The sequence below is a fragment of the Lampetra planeri genome, chromosome 41, assembly GCF_965212315.1.
Source record: "Lampetra planeri chromosome 41, kcLamPlan1.2.h2, whole genome shotgun sequence".
Classification (NCBI taxonomy): Eukaryota; Metazoa; Chordata; class Hyperoartia; order Petromyzontiformes; family Petromyzontidae; genus Lampetra; species Lampetra planeri.
Genome location: NC_136147.1, coordinates 8659274 through 8675428, shown reverse-complemented (window position 1 = coordinate 8675428; position 16155 = coordinate 8659274). Strand labels below are relative to the sequence as shown.

The 16155-nt window shown below is 50.4% G+C and overlaps 1 protein-coding gene across 1 annotated transcript in view; it reads left to right on the top strand.

The window, feature by feature from the left end:
- The window catches only part of LOC144732016 (neurotrypsin-like), a 47088-nt gene extending 31989 nt beyond the window's left edge, over positions 1 to 15099 (top strand). The window contains exons 8-14 of the mRNA XM_078613196.1: positions 1124 to 1486; positions 2554 to 2744; positions 3714 to 3789; positions 5377 to 5499; positions 8608 to 8984; positions 10498 to 10646; positions 13732 to 15099. Coding sequence (XP_078469322.1) covers positions 1124 to 1486; positions 2554 to 2744; positions 3714 to 3789; positions 5377 to 5499; positions 8608 to 8984; positions 10498 to 10646; positions 13732 to 13896 — 1444 coding nt within the window. The 3' untranslated portion in view covers positions 13897 to 15099. The remainder of the gene's footprint in view (positions 1 to 1123; positions 1487 to 2553; positions 2745 to 3713; positions 3790 to 5376; positions 5500 to 8607; positions 8985 to 10497; positions 10647 to 13731) is intronic.
- Positions 15100 to 16155: the final 1056 nt, after the last annotated feature.

Here is a 16155-nt window from a genome sequence, read left to right as displayed (position 1 = left end):
ACACCAGTGACGGTTACCTCAACCGGTGCTGGGCCCTCCTCCACTAGGTCGACTCGGCCTCAAATGAATTCCTGGTGCGGTGTGTAAACATCGCCACTAGGGAGACAAAGGCGGTCGGGCGTGGTGCTGGCCACACAGCCCCCTCGTGTGCCGTGCCAGCCTTCATAGGTGCTCACTAACAGCACTTGCCCCTACAGTCTGTTAAGGCTGCACGGGGGATCTTTGTGCTTGTGTGTATGCGGCTAGTGCGGTGTGCTGTTTGATTCTCGCTCAATGGCCAAGACCAGTAACGATTATCTGAACCGGTCCTGGGCCTCCCCTAGGTCAACTCGGCCTCATGGGGTGTGTGAACATTTGCACTGACAAGACAGAGCCGGCCGGAAGGTGATGCTGGACACCCATTCCATCATCCGCCGTGTTGAGCCTTCGTAGGTGTTCGCTAACAAGCACTTGCCCCAACATTCTGTTAAGGCTATACGGGGGATCTGTGTCTATGTATGTGTGTACCCTACGTGTGTTTGCAAACGCATCTCTCCCAAGTGCTTTAAGGTTCATGCCGCGTTATTGTTCGGAATGATGTCCGACATTTTGCTCCCGGTTTCAGTTCAGGAATGAGTTTCCCGGCACGTGGAGCGAAACGTCGGACATCGTGCACGGCCCAGCTCTCGCTCCTGACCCGAAAGCACCCGGGAGAGCCCTTTGGCACGGCCGCGAACACCCACAAGGCGCCATATGAACCTCATGGCAGGACCCCGGGGTGCCATAAGCCCCCGGCTCTCGCATGAACTGCTTTGGGACGTCATTTTATGTCTGTTAAAGGCAAACGATATGGCAATCTATTCCTCTCGACGAGCTCTACACGATGCACTAATCAAAGTTTCAAAGTTTTGTTTCTTCTGCGCATTCGTCCTCGCTGCTGCGCTTGGATGACAGATGGGTCGCGGCGTTTATGTGCGCAGTGGGCCAGGGTCACCAAAATGGCGATTTTGACTTCTGATTATTCGGGGCCCCGGGGTCCCGCCAAAGGGTTCATATGTCCGCGCGAGTCCGTCACTACGTGCACACGCGTGTCCACGTAACCTGTACACACAGATGCGCGGTCCGCCCTCCCACCCACCCGTAGCGGCGCCGACCGCCCGGCTCGCGAGTCCGAGTTCGGGCCCGGGTCAGGCTTCGTGTTGCTGGACGAGGTGTCGTGCCGGGGCGGCGAGGCCTCGCTGCTCGCGTGCCCGCGCAGCGAGTGGGGGCGCCACGACTGCTCTCACGACGAGGACGTGGGCGTCGTTTGCCGTCGTCACGGCGACAGCTCCCGGCCGCCCTTCTTCAAGACGGCACCGGCCCCGGCCCCGCGGCTCCGTCTGGCTGACGGGGAGAGCGAGCGCGAGGGGCGCGTGGAGGTGCTTGTGGACGGCCGCTGGGGCACGGTGTGCGACGACGGCTGGGGCCGCCGGGAGGCCGCGGTGGTGTGCCGCCAGCTGGGATACAGGCGAGACGATCGTGCGCCGTCGGATCTGGTCGGGCGGCCGTGGCGGTCGGAGCGCGCTTGTGACAGTGCCGCCGAGATTCTGGCCATTGAATCTGCGTTTCTGTTACTCACCCCGATCGAGCCGCGTTCTCAAGTGTAGCCAGTTGATGATACGAGCCCGGCCACCGATGACTTCATGAAGCACTATGAGACCTCCTTTACAAGTGGCAAAATATAGTGATAGGTTTTTACCCTTTCAACTGGTACAAAAACTGACACCTTTATACAAGGCATCATGTTTGCAAGAATCACAACACAAGCAGTAACTATATTTTGCCACTGGTAAAGGAGGTCTCATAGTGTAAATGCTTACCCCGAGCTCTCAATACTCTGATAGTGTGCTGTTTTTTAGTTGTACGCCTTTTGGCGTCATCTGGTCCAACACCAATGGAGACTAGGCTCTAAGAAAAGCTGTCTCGGGTGTGGACCAATCAACTTCAAGGACAGTGCATATCATTATCAGAGTTATTTTTTTTTGTTTGCATTTTGACTGCTTGTGTTGTGGTTATTGCAAACTTGATGCCTTGTATAAAGGTGTCAGTTTTTGTACCAGTTGAAAGGGTAAAAACCTATCACTAGACTTCATGAAGATCACGTCACGCACTATCTTGCATTGGCAACAACAAAAAACAATCCACCTCTGAGAATTCATCCTGATTGTCATCACAATTAAGTCCTCCTCAAGTCACTGCCACCTCTCACGGTCCCACGATGTAGCAATGCGTGTAGCCCCTGCATACGAGCTCATCTCTCCGGTGGACGCCCTCACTGACGTGTCCCCTACCTTGGCCACCACTCCTTTCTAGCGACGTGTCCTTTCCCGAGTCTGCTTCATTTTAACCCCATCAGTCGACACGACGCCTGTGGCTTGCGCTACGTCGTGCAATCCACGTGTTCCTCTGCCCGTCCCTCAGCGTAATCGCGAGCAGGGCACCCGCGCGTGCTCCTTTGCGCACCCTTGTCTGCGGGCGACGAGTTGTCCTGGTTTTGCCGCGTGACCGATGCCCGTGCCGTCGTTGTTCCCACAGCGGGCCGGCGCACGCGTGGCCCATGGCCTACTTTGGCGAGGGCGAGGGCCCGATCCACCTCCACAGCGTGCAGTGCTCCGGGCTGGAGGGATCGTTGCACGAATGCGTGCGCTCCCCCGGGGACCCCCACGACTGCCGGCATAGCGAGGACGCCGGCGTGATCTGTGACGAGAGCGGCGAGCGCGGCAACGGTACTCGCTCACGCGCTCGCTCACCCTATCGCTCTCTCAGTCACTCGCTTAATCGCTCGCTCGATCACTCACTCGTTCCCTCAATCACTAACTCGATCACTCGATCACTCACTTGCCAGTTCAATCATAAATCCACTCACCCATCCGCTCGTTTACTCACCCATTCATAAATGCACTCACCAACCCATTCATATGCATGCCTCCTTCATGCCTCCTTCAGTCTGACATGCACATAAGCACTGCACACCTCTTCTTCTTGGTTCTTTCGGTAAAGTCACGTAGAAGGGAAATAATAAAATATACAAATATTATTATTTTATTATTTCCCTTCTACGTGACTTTACCGAAAGAACCAAGAAGATGAATCCCTGCAGTCACGAAAGCTTTAAATCGAAATTTGCACACCTCTTGTTCATGTATTCACCGATCCACCATTCACTCACTCACCCACATTGTCACCCAATCACACATCCATTCACTTACTCACCCACCCACTCGCCAAATCACACATCCTCTCACCAAGCGGGTAATTATTGGGGGACACACATCCCCCTCCAATATTCAACTATGCTCAAAATGTCCCCCCCAATATATTGCTGTGGTTATGGTTGTAGTTTATTAATCCCTAATCTCTGCCATTACAAACAAGAAAAGGTAAAAAAGAAACATCAGAGCAATGTAATACAATGCACTATTAGACATTATTGTAAAAAAGAAAAAAAAAGTCCATCCTATCTGTTAGTGCATTTTTTTTTATATTTCAGGCAGGAAATTCTTTTCAAATTTAGATTTTTTTCTGGGGGGGGGGCCCAGACCCCCTGGAAGATTTGGTCCCCCCCAATGTTGACTCCATGGCTACGGCCTTGCCTCTCACTCATTCACAAATACATGCAGTGTGCTCGCACAACCACCAACAGGAGAGTTTCACAGCTACTTGTGAAGTGTTTCCCCTTCTCCCTCCCGATGCAGAGGTGGAGGCAGGAGTGTGCGGCGTGCGTCCACTCCGCAGGGGCAAGCGCATCGTGGGAGGGCGCAGAGCTGTCAGGTGAGCGTCCAAATGCCTCCATATTCGTATCCACCTTTAGTAAAATCTTGCACATACTTCATTTTTCGTCTTGCATATAAATTGAAAACCATGAACGTGCAAGATGTTTTTGCCGCTCCTTATTTCATTTCCATCCAGAACATCTGTGGCTTGCATCCCGCCACGGTGGCGAGATGTTAACTACCTCGCGTGGTATACAGGGGTCGTGGGTTCGATCCAGACCCTGACGCCTGCTGTATATTTGGAGTTTGCGTGTTTTGTCTCCCCGTGGTCGCGTGGATATTTATCCGGGTTCTCCGTTTTTTTCCCTCCACATTTATAATCAACGCGCGTTTCGATAATTTGGCTGCTATAAATTTCCCCGCAATAAGCCGCTTCATTGCGCGATCATTTGTGGCCAGGTCGCTCCTGAAGAAGAGCTATGTAGCTCAGTGGGCCTTACCTGGTAAAATAAAAAAGTAACGACTCCAGGAAGTGGCCCCGAAGCTTGCCATAACGTAAGGGGCCGGATTATCCCATTAGCAAAAGTAGCTACATAATGCTACGGGCCCCGCACTTTCAAGGGCCCCGCGTTAAATGCTTTCAAGCTATCAATTCCAGTTCAGTAATTCTCCACTTGCTCTATTACTATAGTACTATACCGCCTTCAACTTTTATGAACGACTGGGTGTTTAAGGTTAGCGATTTGTCGTATTATCTGGCTGTGTAGCAAATGAAAAAATACAATTACTTTACTATGCAAGTAAACATTTGTGTTTTAATAATTATGGGGTTTTTTTTTTTACGTACGGCCACATTATAACATATGCTACAAGCCCCGCACTGGCTTAATCCGGCACTGATTCCGAACCTGACGATCGACCGACCGTGGCCAACCCGTTTCTACCGCTGGGCGGGCAGAGGTCGGAGGGATAGAAGAAAGAAGCCCGTTGTTTCCACTGCCGTGCCTGGAGATTGAAGCGGCAACCTCCGTCTCAGATGCCCCTTGCGCTTCAAGGCGGCGTCCCAGCAGCAGTGAATAATGTTACGACTCTTGAGGTTTCCGTTATTCGCACGCTTATGTTTGCACTCTTCCGCGGTGGAATATTGCAAAGCCTGTTTATGTTTTCCCCTAATGGCACGGCAAATGGATTTTTGAGGGGGTTTAATGGGCCCTCGACATCACTTAGCAATGGAGGTTTTCAGACCTACCATAATGCGACAAGGCAACAGCATCGTTCACATTGAAAGCTCGGGTAGATTTCACTTAAGTCGCGTCACCCACTTAGCCCCTATAATGCACTGGCCTCTCGCGAAACAACGCATTAACCTGATGGGCAGTGATGTGATGGTACAGCAAGTAGTAGTTGTTGTTGTTTTAAACTGGTCTGTGCAGATCTTTTTGAGTGTTATTCCCTTCGTAGGCGTGGGGTTTCCTCCGGGCACTTTGCCTTTCCTCCTCCCCATGAATTTTGTATGTCAGAGGTGGCATTTTCTCCCTCAACTCACCCACTTTTGTTCCCTTGACGTCCGCGGATTTTGCAGCTTGTGGAAACATAGTAAAATAAAGCCGGTTTCAGTGTTGTCGTGGGCCTTGTCGTCCCACAGGGGCAGCTGGCCCTGGCAGGCCTCACTCAGGCTGCGAGTGCCGGGAGGCCAGAGCCGGCTGCTGTGCGGGGCGACGCTCATCGGCACCTGCTGGGCCCTCACGGCCGCTCACTGCTTCAAACGGTGAGCGACGCCGCGCTCCGTGACTCCCGGCGCCCGGAACGCCGCCCCGGCTCCGTCGTATGTACACAACATATGAACTTCTTTCGCACCGTACGTAGCCAACCGTGCTAATCGGAGGTGCGGGGGAAGGACAGCAAACAAGAAAACGTTTCCCCACCTCATATTCCTCAGGCGAGGAATATGAGGGGGGCAGGGGCGGTTTCTTCATTAGGGCGATTGGGCGACGCACCACCAATATCATTCAACCACAGAGTCACGCTAGCCGTCACTGTGCCTCTGGGTATAGTCCAATCAGCGTCATGCTACGTTCTGTGGAGTACCACCTCTTTTTGGGCGATTTCCCTCCAGCTGAGAATCGCCCCGAGTGGTCCCATAGACTTACATTCAAAGATGTTTTTTTTCGAACGGGGGCGCTGCAATGCATTCTCTATGGCTTCCGGGAGGGCTCGCCCTAACGTGCTTACGTCATCATACGTGCTTACGTCATCACACGTAAGCACGTTTCATCCAACAATATAATTTGTCGCCACCTAGTGGAATCTTTAATAAAAGAAACTTGAGTGGTTTGTTTTAATAGTGAGTATAGAAACAAACAAGATGTATTGTAAGAGTCACTTTATTTTTCATTAATATTAAAGAAGTGAAGTTGCCTTTATATGCTTAAGCTGTTAATTTATCCATTGCATGGGTGGACCTTATCCTTATCAATCATCCAGACATTTGCCCCTCCTGAGAGATTTTGCAGGAGCCGCCACTGGAGGGGGGTAAGCCCCTTGCTGTGGGCTTGCGTAAGGGTGGTTTGAATCGGCCAATGAGATTTGAACGCTGACATTTCCATGCCATTGGGGGGTGCTCTCCTCCTCAATTTGAAAAGAAGAAGAAAAAAAATGACTTGAATTAGACACTTTTTATTTGTAAGTCAAACATTTGTTATAGATGCTTTTTCATTTCAAGGATTATCCACTTATTGATACAGAGTGAGATTCAAAAGTGTGTGGTTTTTTTTAATCTCCACAAAAATCAACACTCCCGATGAACCCATCCTCCTTCGCTTGGCCACGGCTTTTGAAAGTTCACGCGGGTTTCACGAGTTCATCGGGCTTGGAGAGCCTGGCTCATTTTGCGCACGTGCACGCGCAAGTGTCTCCGGAGGATACGTAAGGCGTTGACGTTCACTTGCGTTCATTCATAAATAGTGAAATTGATCACGTGTTTGAATGTACGTTGAACTTCTTTCGCACCGTACGTAGCCAACTGTGCTGGGGTGGTGCCCCGTATTCACTCGCCGCCACTGTCAAAAATCAGTTCAGCGTTTGTCTGCTTCAACGATGCCACTGGAAAGTATTGGTCTGGGAATCCAATAGGTCAGTAGCTAAAGAAAATATCGGAATTATTTTTTCCGCTAATTATTAAGTACTTCTCACATCATTGCGCATTGGGATCCCAGGATGGAATTCGCATTATAAAATATAATTATATTATTATCAACATCTCACATCCGTGCCAATACAATGTTTCACGTGCTTTTCAACACTCCTCCGGTTTTCTGAAACACCAAATCAACTGACAAAATTGGGCCACGTGACAACTTGATTTTTATTGGCTCTGTCGGGTGGTGGAGGTGTTTTAGTCAAAAATGTTTTCACGTTGCACCTACACACCGATGTAACCCAAAATAAACTATTTATGAATGATCTCACATCGTGGCTTCGGGCCCTTGTGCTGGGTGTCTCATGAGTTACTCGCGCCAATTTAGAGCGCTGCGCTGGCATCTTCGAGGGTCCAGGGTTCAAGGCCCGAGGCCCTTTCTCAGGGAGCTCCTCTCTCTGGTGTCAGGGCGCTGATCTACAACATCGCAGGGCCTGGGTTCAAGCCCTGGAGCTGGTTTGTTTGTCTATCGATGGGTCCAATGCCGGTGTCATGACACCGAGCCATAATTTAGGAGGACCGAGGTTCAAACCCTGACCACGGGTCAGAGGGCTGACGCTGCTGTGTCACAATATTGAACGATAGCATCCAATGGCGGAGCCAGGATCTTCAGGTAGCGGGGGTAACCCCTCCAGCAATGAGAAATCACAGAGGAGTTGTTAGTAAGTAAGGAGTTGTCCCTTGCTTTCTATTCGACGCGTGTGCGGCGATGGCGTAGCCATCGATCGAGGGTCGAATTCGAACCGCGTCGTGTGATCGGCATCGCGCTCGCTGAAGGTGAATATCTTCAGGGAAGTCGTGGACTGTATACGCAACAGCGCACAATTCTGAGTCGCTTATAACTGCTTTGCTGTTACTTATTGCCACAGTGGCAGTGGGGGTCGCAAAATGCCGATTTATTACTAATAAACCCCAATGATCCGATCGAAATTAGAGATTTCGATCGGATCATACGGGGGGCACGTGCCACCCCCCACACTGCATCTGACGTATTCCGTGTTGTGCAAAACACGGGGGGACCGTGAGAGGGAAATCCAACAGGCGTGCCAGCATTGGCAGGCTGGCCTTTCGACGGACTAAATGACCAACTGTGAAAGAGTGGAGATTTCAAATTCGATGTTGAAATGTGGTGGTGGTGGTGGTAGTTTGAGGCAGGAGTAATGTTTCTGTTGCTGCGCGGGGCAAGAGAGTCGTTTCGATCTTTAACAAATGGACAAGTGAGGGCACGTGTGTGGCCTTTGACGACAGGTGGATCCGGAGGATTCTTGAGAGTGCCACGGTAATGTCGGGTCGGCAACTTGAAAGCGTTGTAGCAGCACACAAGGTGCTGCCGATGTGACCAGGAGGAGGTCGTGATGGGAAGGATGCGTGTGCAGGATGGAGGGAGGGCGCATGGGCGAGACGGCACCGTGAGGTCGGCCTTGCTGCCTCTGCTCACGCTTAACCGTCACCGCTGCTTGCACCCACGACTAATCGTAGCTACAACACAACCGCCATTCGCCACGAAGCGACGGTGATGTCACCATGGCGCCTGTGGCAGGCCAGGTGCACTTTGAGGCCACGTGAAGTATCGAAGGGTCGCTGACAGGAGGTCACGGGTCAGACCCGGGTGCCATGGGTTGACTGACCGAGATGACTGACAGATGCACCAGCTGTACCCCCCCCCCCACTGTACCGCAGCTATGGCACCAACAGCACACGCGCGTACGCGGTGCGCGTGGGCGACCACCACTCGCTGGTGCCCGAGGCGGCCGAGGAGGAGATGCCGGTGGAGCGCGTGGTCACCCACCCGGGCTACGACGCCGCCTCGGGCTCCAACCAGGACGACATCGCTCTCGTGCAGCTGCGGCGGCCCTCCGCCGCGACCCCGGCGCGTCGCTGGCCCAGCGGCGAAGAGGTCGGAGGTCGGCCCGGCCGGCCACGCGGCGGCCGCATCGAGGAGGAGGCGTGCGTGCGGCTGAGCGCGCGCGTGATGCCCGCCTGCCTGCCCGCGCGGGGACGGGGGGACGTGCGGAGGACGACGAGGGGGTGCTACGTGACGGGCTGGGGCGACACGGGTGAGGCGGGCGAGGGGGTCGCGTGCTTCGTCACGTCGACGGCGGAGACTCTGCGTCGGTCGTCGAGTGTCTCGGATTTCATTTTTGTCGTTCTCTCTGTCTCGTCAGGCTAAGGTTTGTTAAACGGTGAGTCAATTGGAAGTTACATTCTTGGTTCTTTCGGTAAAGTCACGTAGAAGGGAAAGAATAAAATAATAAAAATATCAAGCAATAAAATTATCACGACGTTTCGACTGCAACACAAGCAATCATCATCAGGTGTGAAAAACACAGCAAGATGATGATTGCTTGTGTTGCAGTCGAAACGTCGTGAGAATTTTATTGTTTTATATTTTTATTATTTTATTATTTCCCTTCTACGTGACTTTACCGAAAGAACCAAGAATATGAATCCCTGCAGTCACGAAAGCTTTAAATCAAAATTCAATTGGGAGTTGTTCATTGTTGGTATGAAGGGGTGGGAAAATTATGCCCCCCCCCTCCCCGCAATTTTATCAGGTCGGCCAATCGGTGGCCTTCATGAATCCTTTTTAAAACCTATCTCGCTAATTACTGATCCTGGTCTTCCTCGGTACACTACGTTACTAAATCGTCTTAGTCTGCGACTTATTAATTTAGTCTCGTCAGAGCCAGGCATCCTTTGGCCTTTGGTGGGGAGTCATATAATCATCATCATCATCATGTATCTTAAACTACTTTCGCACAAACTGTGCTCATCGGAGGTGCTTGATAACTCCCGTCTAGCCATAGTCAACGATGACAAGAACCGCAACGTAACTTTGTTGACAAATACATTTGGTCACCAATATGAACAATATTACCGTTGCCCAGCTGTTCGCATGGCGACATGGAATGATCTTTGTCCTTGCGCAACATCGTGGAGCGGGAGTGTCGCGGTTAGCGCGCTGTGTTTGGAATCCGGCGACCCGAGTTCGATTCCCACTCACGGCCAACTTGGTGACGATTATCCGAACCGGTCCTGTGCATCCCCCAGTGTGACTCGGCCTCGAATGAGTACCCTGTGCGCGGTGTGTACAACATCGCACGAGGGAGACAAAGGTGGTCCGGGCGTGGTGCTGGCCGCCGTGTCAACATCCATAATTGTTCGCTGACAGCACTTGCCCCAGAGTCTGTTCAAGGTTATTCGGGGGTCTTTGTCTTTGTAACGTCGTGTCCATAAGTGTCAATTGCGTGCATGTGGGGAGCGGTGGTGGAGCGGTTAGCGCGCCGCGCTATGAACCCAGCGACCCGAGTTCGATTCGCGCTCACGGCCAACATCAGCGACGATTATCTGAACCGGTCCCGGGCCTCCTCTAGGTCAACTCAGCCTCAAATGAGTACCTGGTGCGGTGTGGAAACATCGGCATTGAAGAGACAAAGGCGGCCGGGCGTGTTTCTGGCCTCCCACCCCCTCGTGTGCCGTGCCGGCCCTCGTAGCTGCTCGCTGACAGCACTTGCCCCATCAGTCTGTGAAAGGCTATACGGGGGATCTTTGTCTTTGTTTGCGCGACAGGCGTCGCGTACTCGCGCACGCTGCAGGAGGCGCGCCTGCCGCTGCTGCCGCGGCGCGTGTGCCACCAGCACTACGGAGGGCGCTTCCTGTCGGAGCGCATGCTGTGCGCGGGCGGCATCAGGGACGGCGCTCGCGTCGACAGCTGCCAGGTGTCCGGCCACCGTTTACACTAAAACTGACCCAAACTCGAGCTGAAATATGGAGCTTGTTCCAAAGTGAGATCGGTCCCCTGTCAATGGAAATGTGGAATTGTGAATTAGCACAATCCACCATGCGCTGCCTCCCAAGTAGATAAACTGCAAAAAAGACAGCACTAAGTTAATCCTAAACAAATTTAACTGATTTCTATTTTACCAGGTAAGGCCCACTGAGCTATAGTGCACTTTTTTCAGAAGCGACATGACCACAAATAAGAGCTCAACAAAAGTGGCTTATCGCGTGGAAACGTACAACAGCCAAATACTCTAAAACGCCTGTTTCTAATGTGGAGGGAAAAACCGGAGGATCCGGACAAAAGAATCAACGCGACCACCGGGTGAGGGAGCACGCAAACTCCAAATATACAGCAGCAGGCGTCAGGGTCTGGATGGAACCCACGACCTCCTGTATACCAGGCGAGGTAGTTAACATCTCGCCACTGTGGTGGGACGCAAGCCACAGATGTTCTGGATGGAAATTAAATTAAACAAGGAACGACAAAAACATCTTGCACGTTCATGGTTTTCAAATAATATGCAAGAGGACAAATTAAGGATGTGCAAGATTTTCCTAAAGATGTATACGAATATGCAAGATTTGTCCTGAGTCTAATTCACTTTCCAACAAGGTCAAACAAACCTCCGTGAGCGACACGTGGATTGATAAAGGGCTGTCAATGATTATTATTATAATGCATACAAATTAGCCATTCAACAAATAATCTAGTTATCGATTAAAATCCACACTTATGATGATCATGATACGTGCAACAAATCACGTACGAAAATTAAATTGGAACGTCGCAATTTGGCCAACGAGAAAAGTCTGACCGAGACTCCTGACCGGGATTTCAACTCGCAGTGGTTTGACTGCGAGCCGCGGACGCTCTTTGCGTTGTTGCGTCGCTGAACAAGTCTCGTCAGAGATGCATTCCCGCAAGGTGTGTTCAAGCCTCTTGCGCGCACCTCCCTCGCCGAGGCCTCCGGGGATACATCGCTCCGACTGCAAGTGGCCTTCGTGCTGCAACAGGCAGCTCATCCGTCTTGAGTGGCAGCCGGAATTCATAATTGGAGAGAGGGGAACGCAATCCGAAGTTGTTTCTCGCTCGCTGAAAAATGCTGAATACTTTAAAACGTACGCAGTTCGTTCTTTGCACAGCTTCTCAAATGGGAGCTGTGTCGTGGGTTCGATCCCGACCCTGACGCCTGCTGCTGTATATTTGGAGTTTGCGTGTCTCTCTCTCATCATCATCACGGTGGCTAGGAGATGTTGACTACCTCGCCTGGTATACAGGAGGTCGTGGGTTCGATCCCGACCCTGACGCCTGCTGCTGTATATTTGGAGTTTGCGTGTCTCTCTCTCTCTCCCCGTGGTCGTGTGCATTTTTCTCCGGGTCCTCCGGTTTTTCCCTCCACATTTAGAATCAATGTGCGTTTAGATTATTTGGCTGCAATACATTTCCACACCATGAACCACTTCGTTAAGCTATCATGTGTAACCACGACGCTTCTGAAAAATATCTATAATAAATAAATAAAAATTCTTTTTCGTTTTATCGTTCAGTTTAAGTTTCAAACCTGTAGCTCCTTGCAGACTGCTCTCATCAGTTTCTGGTATTATCGTAAGGGTCTCGCGTCCATGGAGAATTGAAAACAATTTCGTCTCCTACTGATGCAGAAAAAAAGCTTTTGGCCCGTAAGTGTACGTAGAGAATGCGCGGAATTTCACTGCGCGATCGAGTAAGCAGATTGTAAGTTTGGACTCGAACGAGGCTCGGAGGTTAGTTGCGGAACTTAAGACCGCCGATATTCTGATTCTTTTTTTTTATGCGGTTGGGAAAGTGCTGCCCCCCTGCGCGTGGCTGAGAGATCGCTTGACGAGATGTCACAAGCAGTGACAAGCAGTGCCGGATTAAGCTAGTGCGGGGCCTGTAGCATATGTCATAAAGCGGCCCTAAATAAATAAATAAACACGTAAATATTAAAAGACACATTTTTTACTTGCATAGTAAAGTTATTGTATTTTTACATTTGCTATACAGCCAGATAATACGACAAATTGGTAACCTTAAACACCCGGTCGTTCGCAAAAGTTGAAGGCGGTATAGTACTATAGTAATAGAGCAAGTGCAGAATCACTGAAACGGAATAGATAGCTTGATAGCATTTGGTGCGGGGCCCTTGAAAGTGCGGGGCCCATAGCACGTGCAGCTACTTTTGCTCCTAGGCTAATCCGGCACTGGTGACAAGCACCATTCATAGCAAATGCGCCATCGAGCGTTGATGAAGAGTCCGATAGTGGGGAGACTTCAGATGTAGTGTTGTGACATCTTCGCTCATTGTGAGAGTCGTCTGTGCAAATCTCAAGATGACATGGCAAATAATCGTAATAATAATTTACAGCCCTCTATCAGTCCACTACTCCTTGGGATGCAAAAAAAAACTTAAGTGGGAAATAACGACAGAATTTTGGGATAAGAAAAAAAATTGCAACTACAGTTTACATATATACTTAGAAAAATGCTTTTGATCATGTGTGGATTGTTATCAACTCGCAAACTAATTTCCTGTTAAAACATTCACCTATGGCATTTTTTACAGTAACGATTACGAAAGCATCCGTTGCTTAACCCTTTCCGATGACTGGAATAAAATGTTTAATAAAAAAAACTATATCGGTACCAAGGCTCCCACAAGGCCATGCGGGTGGGAGTGTGCCACAGTTTGACGCCAGCTATCACAGAGTGCGGCGGTCGTGTCGCTACAGTTCTCTGCGGTGAGTACATTGTCTTTAAAAACAACGGCTCTACGCCTCTAAATAAAATGAACGCCGAGCCTCTGAGATTCATCGGTGAACGGGACACTCACCCTGCAAACTTGCAGATGTCTCGGAACGGCAAAGGGTTCATTGTACCGTGTTGATGATTGTCTACCAATGTCATTTAAATATTAGCTTTGCGTCAATCGGCTGCTCCGTTCTCTCTCGTGTTATCCTCACGACGGCGCTCGCCACGGGCCGTCTCCTGCCCGTGAACAGGGCGACAGCGGCGGCCCTCTGGTGTGCGAGCATCCCGACGGGCGCTGGGAGCTGCAGGGCGTGACGTCGTGGGGCCGCGGCTGTGGCCTCCGTGACTCCCCTGGCGTCTACACCCGCGTGTCGGCCTACCTCGGCTGGATCCGGAGAGTCTCACACATCACGTGACGCTTCACGAGCGTCGACAGGAACGCGGTGTTGTCGACCAAGCGACTTTTTTTTGTTTCTTTTATTTTTCTCTTCCCCCTCGCGCCGCCGTCCCCCGAACGACAACTTTTTTTTCAAAGTTGCTCGCGACAAATTTGGCCACTTTCTGGGACATCATGTAGATTTGGGAGCGATTCGAGGTTTTAAAGTATTAAGGATGTTGTATCATCATCCTCATGAGCCACGGTCAGTCCACTGCTGGATGAAGGCCTCCTCAAGCCACGACCGTCTCTCATGATCCTGCGGTGGCATGATCCACCCAGCACCTGCACGCAAGCTGATTTCTCACTACTTTTAAAATCTGGCAAATTATCAAACGACATCTTTTGCGACTTTCTGACTATCATCTGGGAACGTTTGCGCTTTACGGAATGCTGACAAGAGCCTCAACAAAGCCTCTCATCTGGTCTGGCTTTCAGATTTGTGGTGAATGTAAAAAGGTCAAGAGGTCATCATGGCTGGTGCCAATTATGGGGACCAGACATACACACACTTAGACATCACTTCTGTCTGCCAGATCCTCTAGTTGTTGCAAAGCCAATGCCTCGACCTTCATGGCACATCCTACAGACATCATCAGTCAAGGCCAATCAGCTGCTTGCTGATGCCCCCCCACAAGAGAATCTGCGAAAGTGAACTCGATCAGGCACTGGAAATTAACCTTGGAGTTCGTGGACGGTGTTTACACACACACAGCAAAGACAAAGATCCCCCGTATAACCTTGAACAGACTTTGGGGCAAGTGCTGTGAGCGAACATCTTTGGAGGCCGACACGGCACACGAGAAGGTGGGCGGCCAGCACCACACCCGACCGCCTTTGTCTCCCTCGTGGCGATGATTACACACCGCACAGGGTACTCATTCGAGGCTGAGTTGACCTAAGGGAGGCCCGGCCTAGGACCGGTTCAGATAATCATCACCTGGTGTTGGCCATGAGCGGGAATTACACGTGGATTGCCGGGTTCGTAGCGCAGCGCGCTAACCGCTACACCACCGCTCCCTCACACACACGCCACCGACACCTGTGGACACGACGCTACGGTCGCATCACTTAACTTAATTCTAGATTTGAAGCTTTCGTGACTGCAAGGATACATATTCTTAGGTTTCTTCGGTCAAGTCACGTAGGTAAAAAATAAAAATTAATAAAAGTTAAATAAAATAAAAATCACGACGTTTCGGAGGCAACACAAGCTTCCGTCTTCTCACTTGATACAGCTATCGTGCTGTGACAGTTCCACCTGAAGACGGAAGCTTGTGTTGCCTCCGAAACGTCGTGATTTTTATTTTATTTTTATTTTACTTTTATTAATTGTAATTTTTTACCTACGTGACTTTACCGAAAAAACCTAAGAATATGCATCACTAAACGTTGATGTTCACCGCCACGTGACCAGGGACCGCTCTGCTCACGTCAACTCGGTCAATATCAAGGCGGTGTTGACAACGTTGGGGCCACGTGGCCGTTGGCAGTTTCTCACTGTGACAGCGTGTGGCAGAAAGGGGCACGTCAGGATTCTGATGATTCAATGAAATTGTCACATTTCAGAATTGTTGTCCGATTCAAGAATCCATTTGTTACCGTAGCTTGTGTGTCCGTCTCTTTGCACAGTAAAGCTTGTTCGTCCGTCTCTCTTCGCAGTTTTTGTAACTCTGGGTTCGCCTAAAATGTGACGTTAACATATCATAAACAATCCATTGTCAAGCGCACAATTGTACGTATGTGTGTCGTGAGCGTAAGAGTCGATGTAGTGATGTATCGGTGCGTACTTATTGGATATGTGCCAGGTCAGCGTGCCTGAATTATTCAAAAGCGTCAATGTAACTCGGTCATCGAAGTTTAATTTCGACCTGTTAGAGCAGTCCGCGACTCTCTGTTAGTGGCATCACTTCATAAGCTGTTTACCGTATTCAGTAACACTAACCGTCGGTGGTTAGTGGTAGGATTAGCACTGTTACCGCAAATATAAATTGTCGTTCTCCATGTCTGGGAATCAGTGTTATTGACGAGGAATAAAGCGTTTGACGTTTGGTCTCAATGTAAATGAATGACGATGGCATAAAAGTTGATACCGGACGAGCGATGGCCCTTAACATTGGATCTCGGCGGCGGTGAATGACGGATTGTTTGAAAATCCAACTTCATTGAGTGAAGAGCAAATTAAAAATGGAAGGCTCTCACGTTCTGAATTGATCTCATTGAAAGGGAAGTGAATACT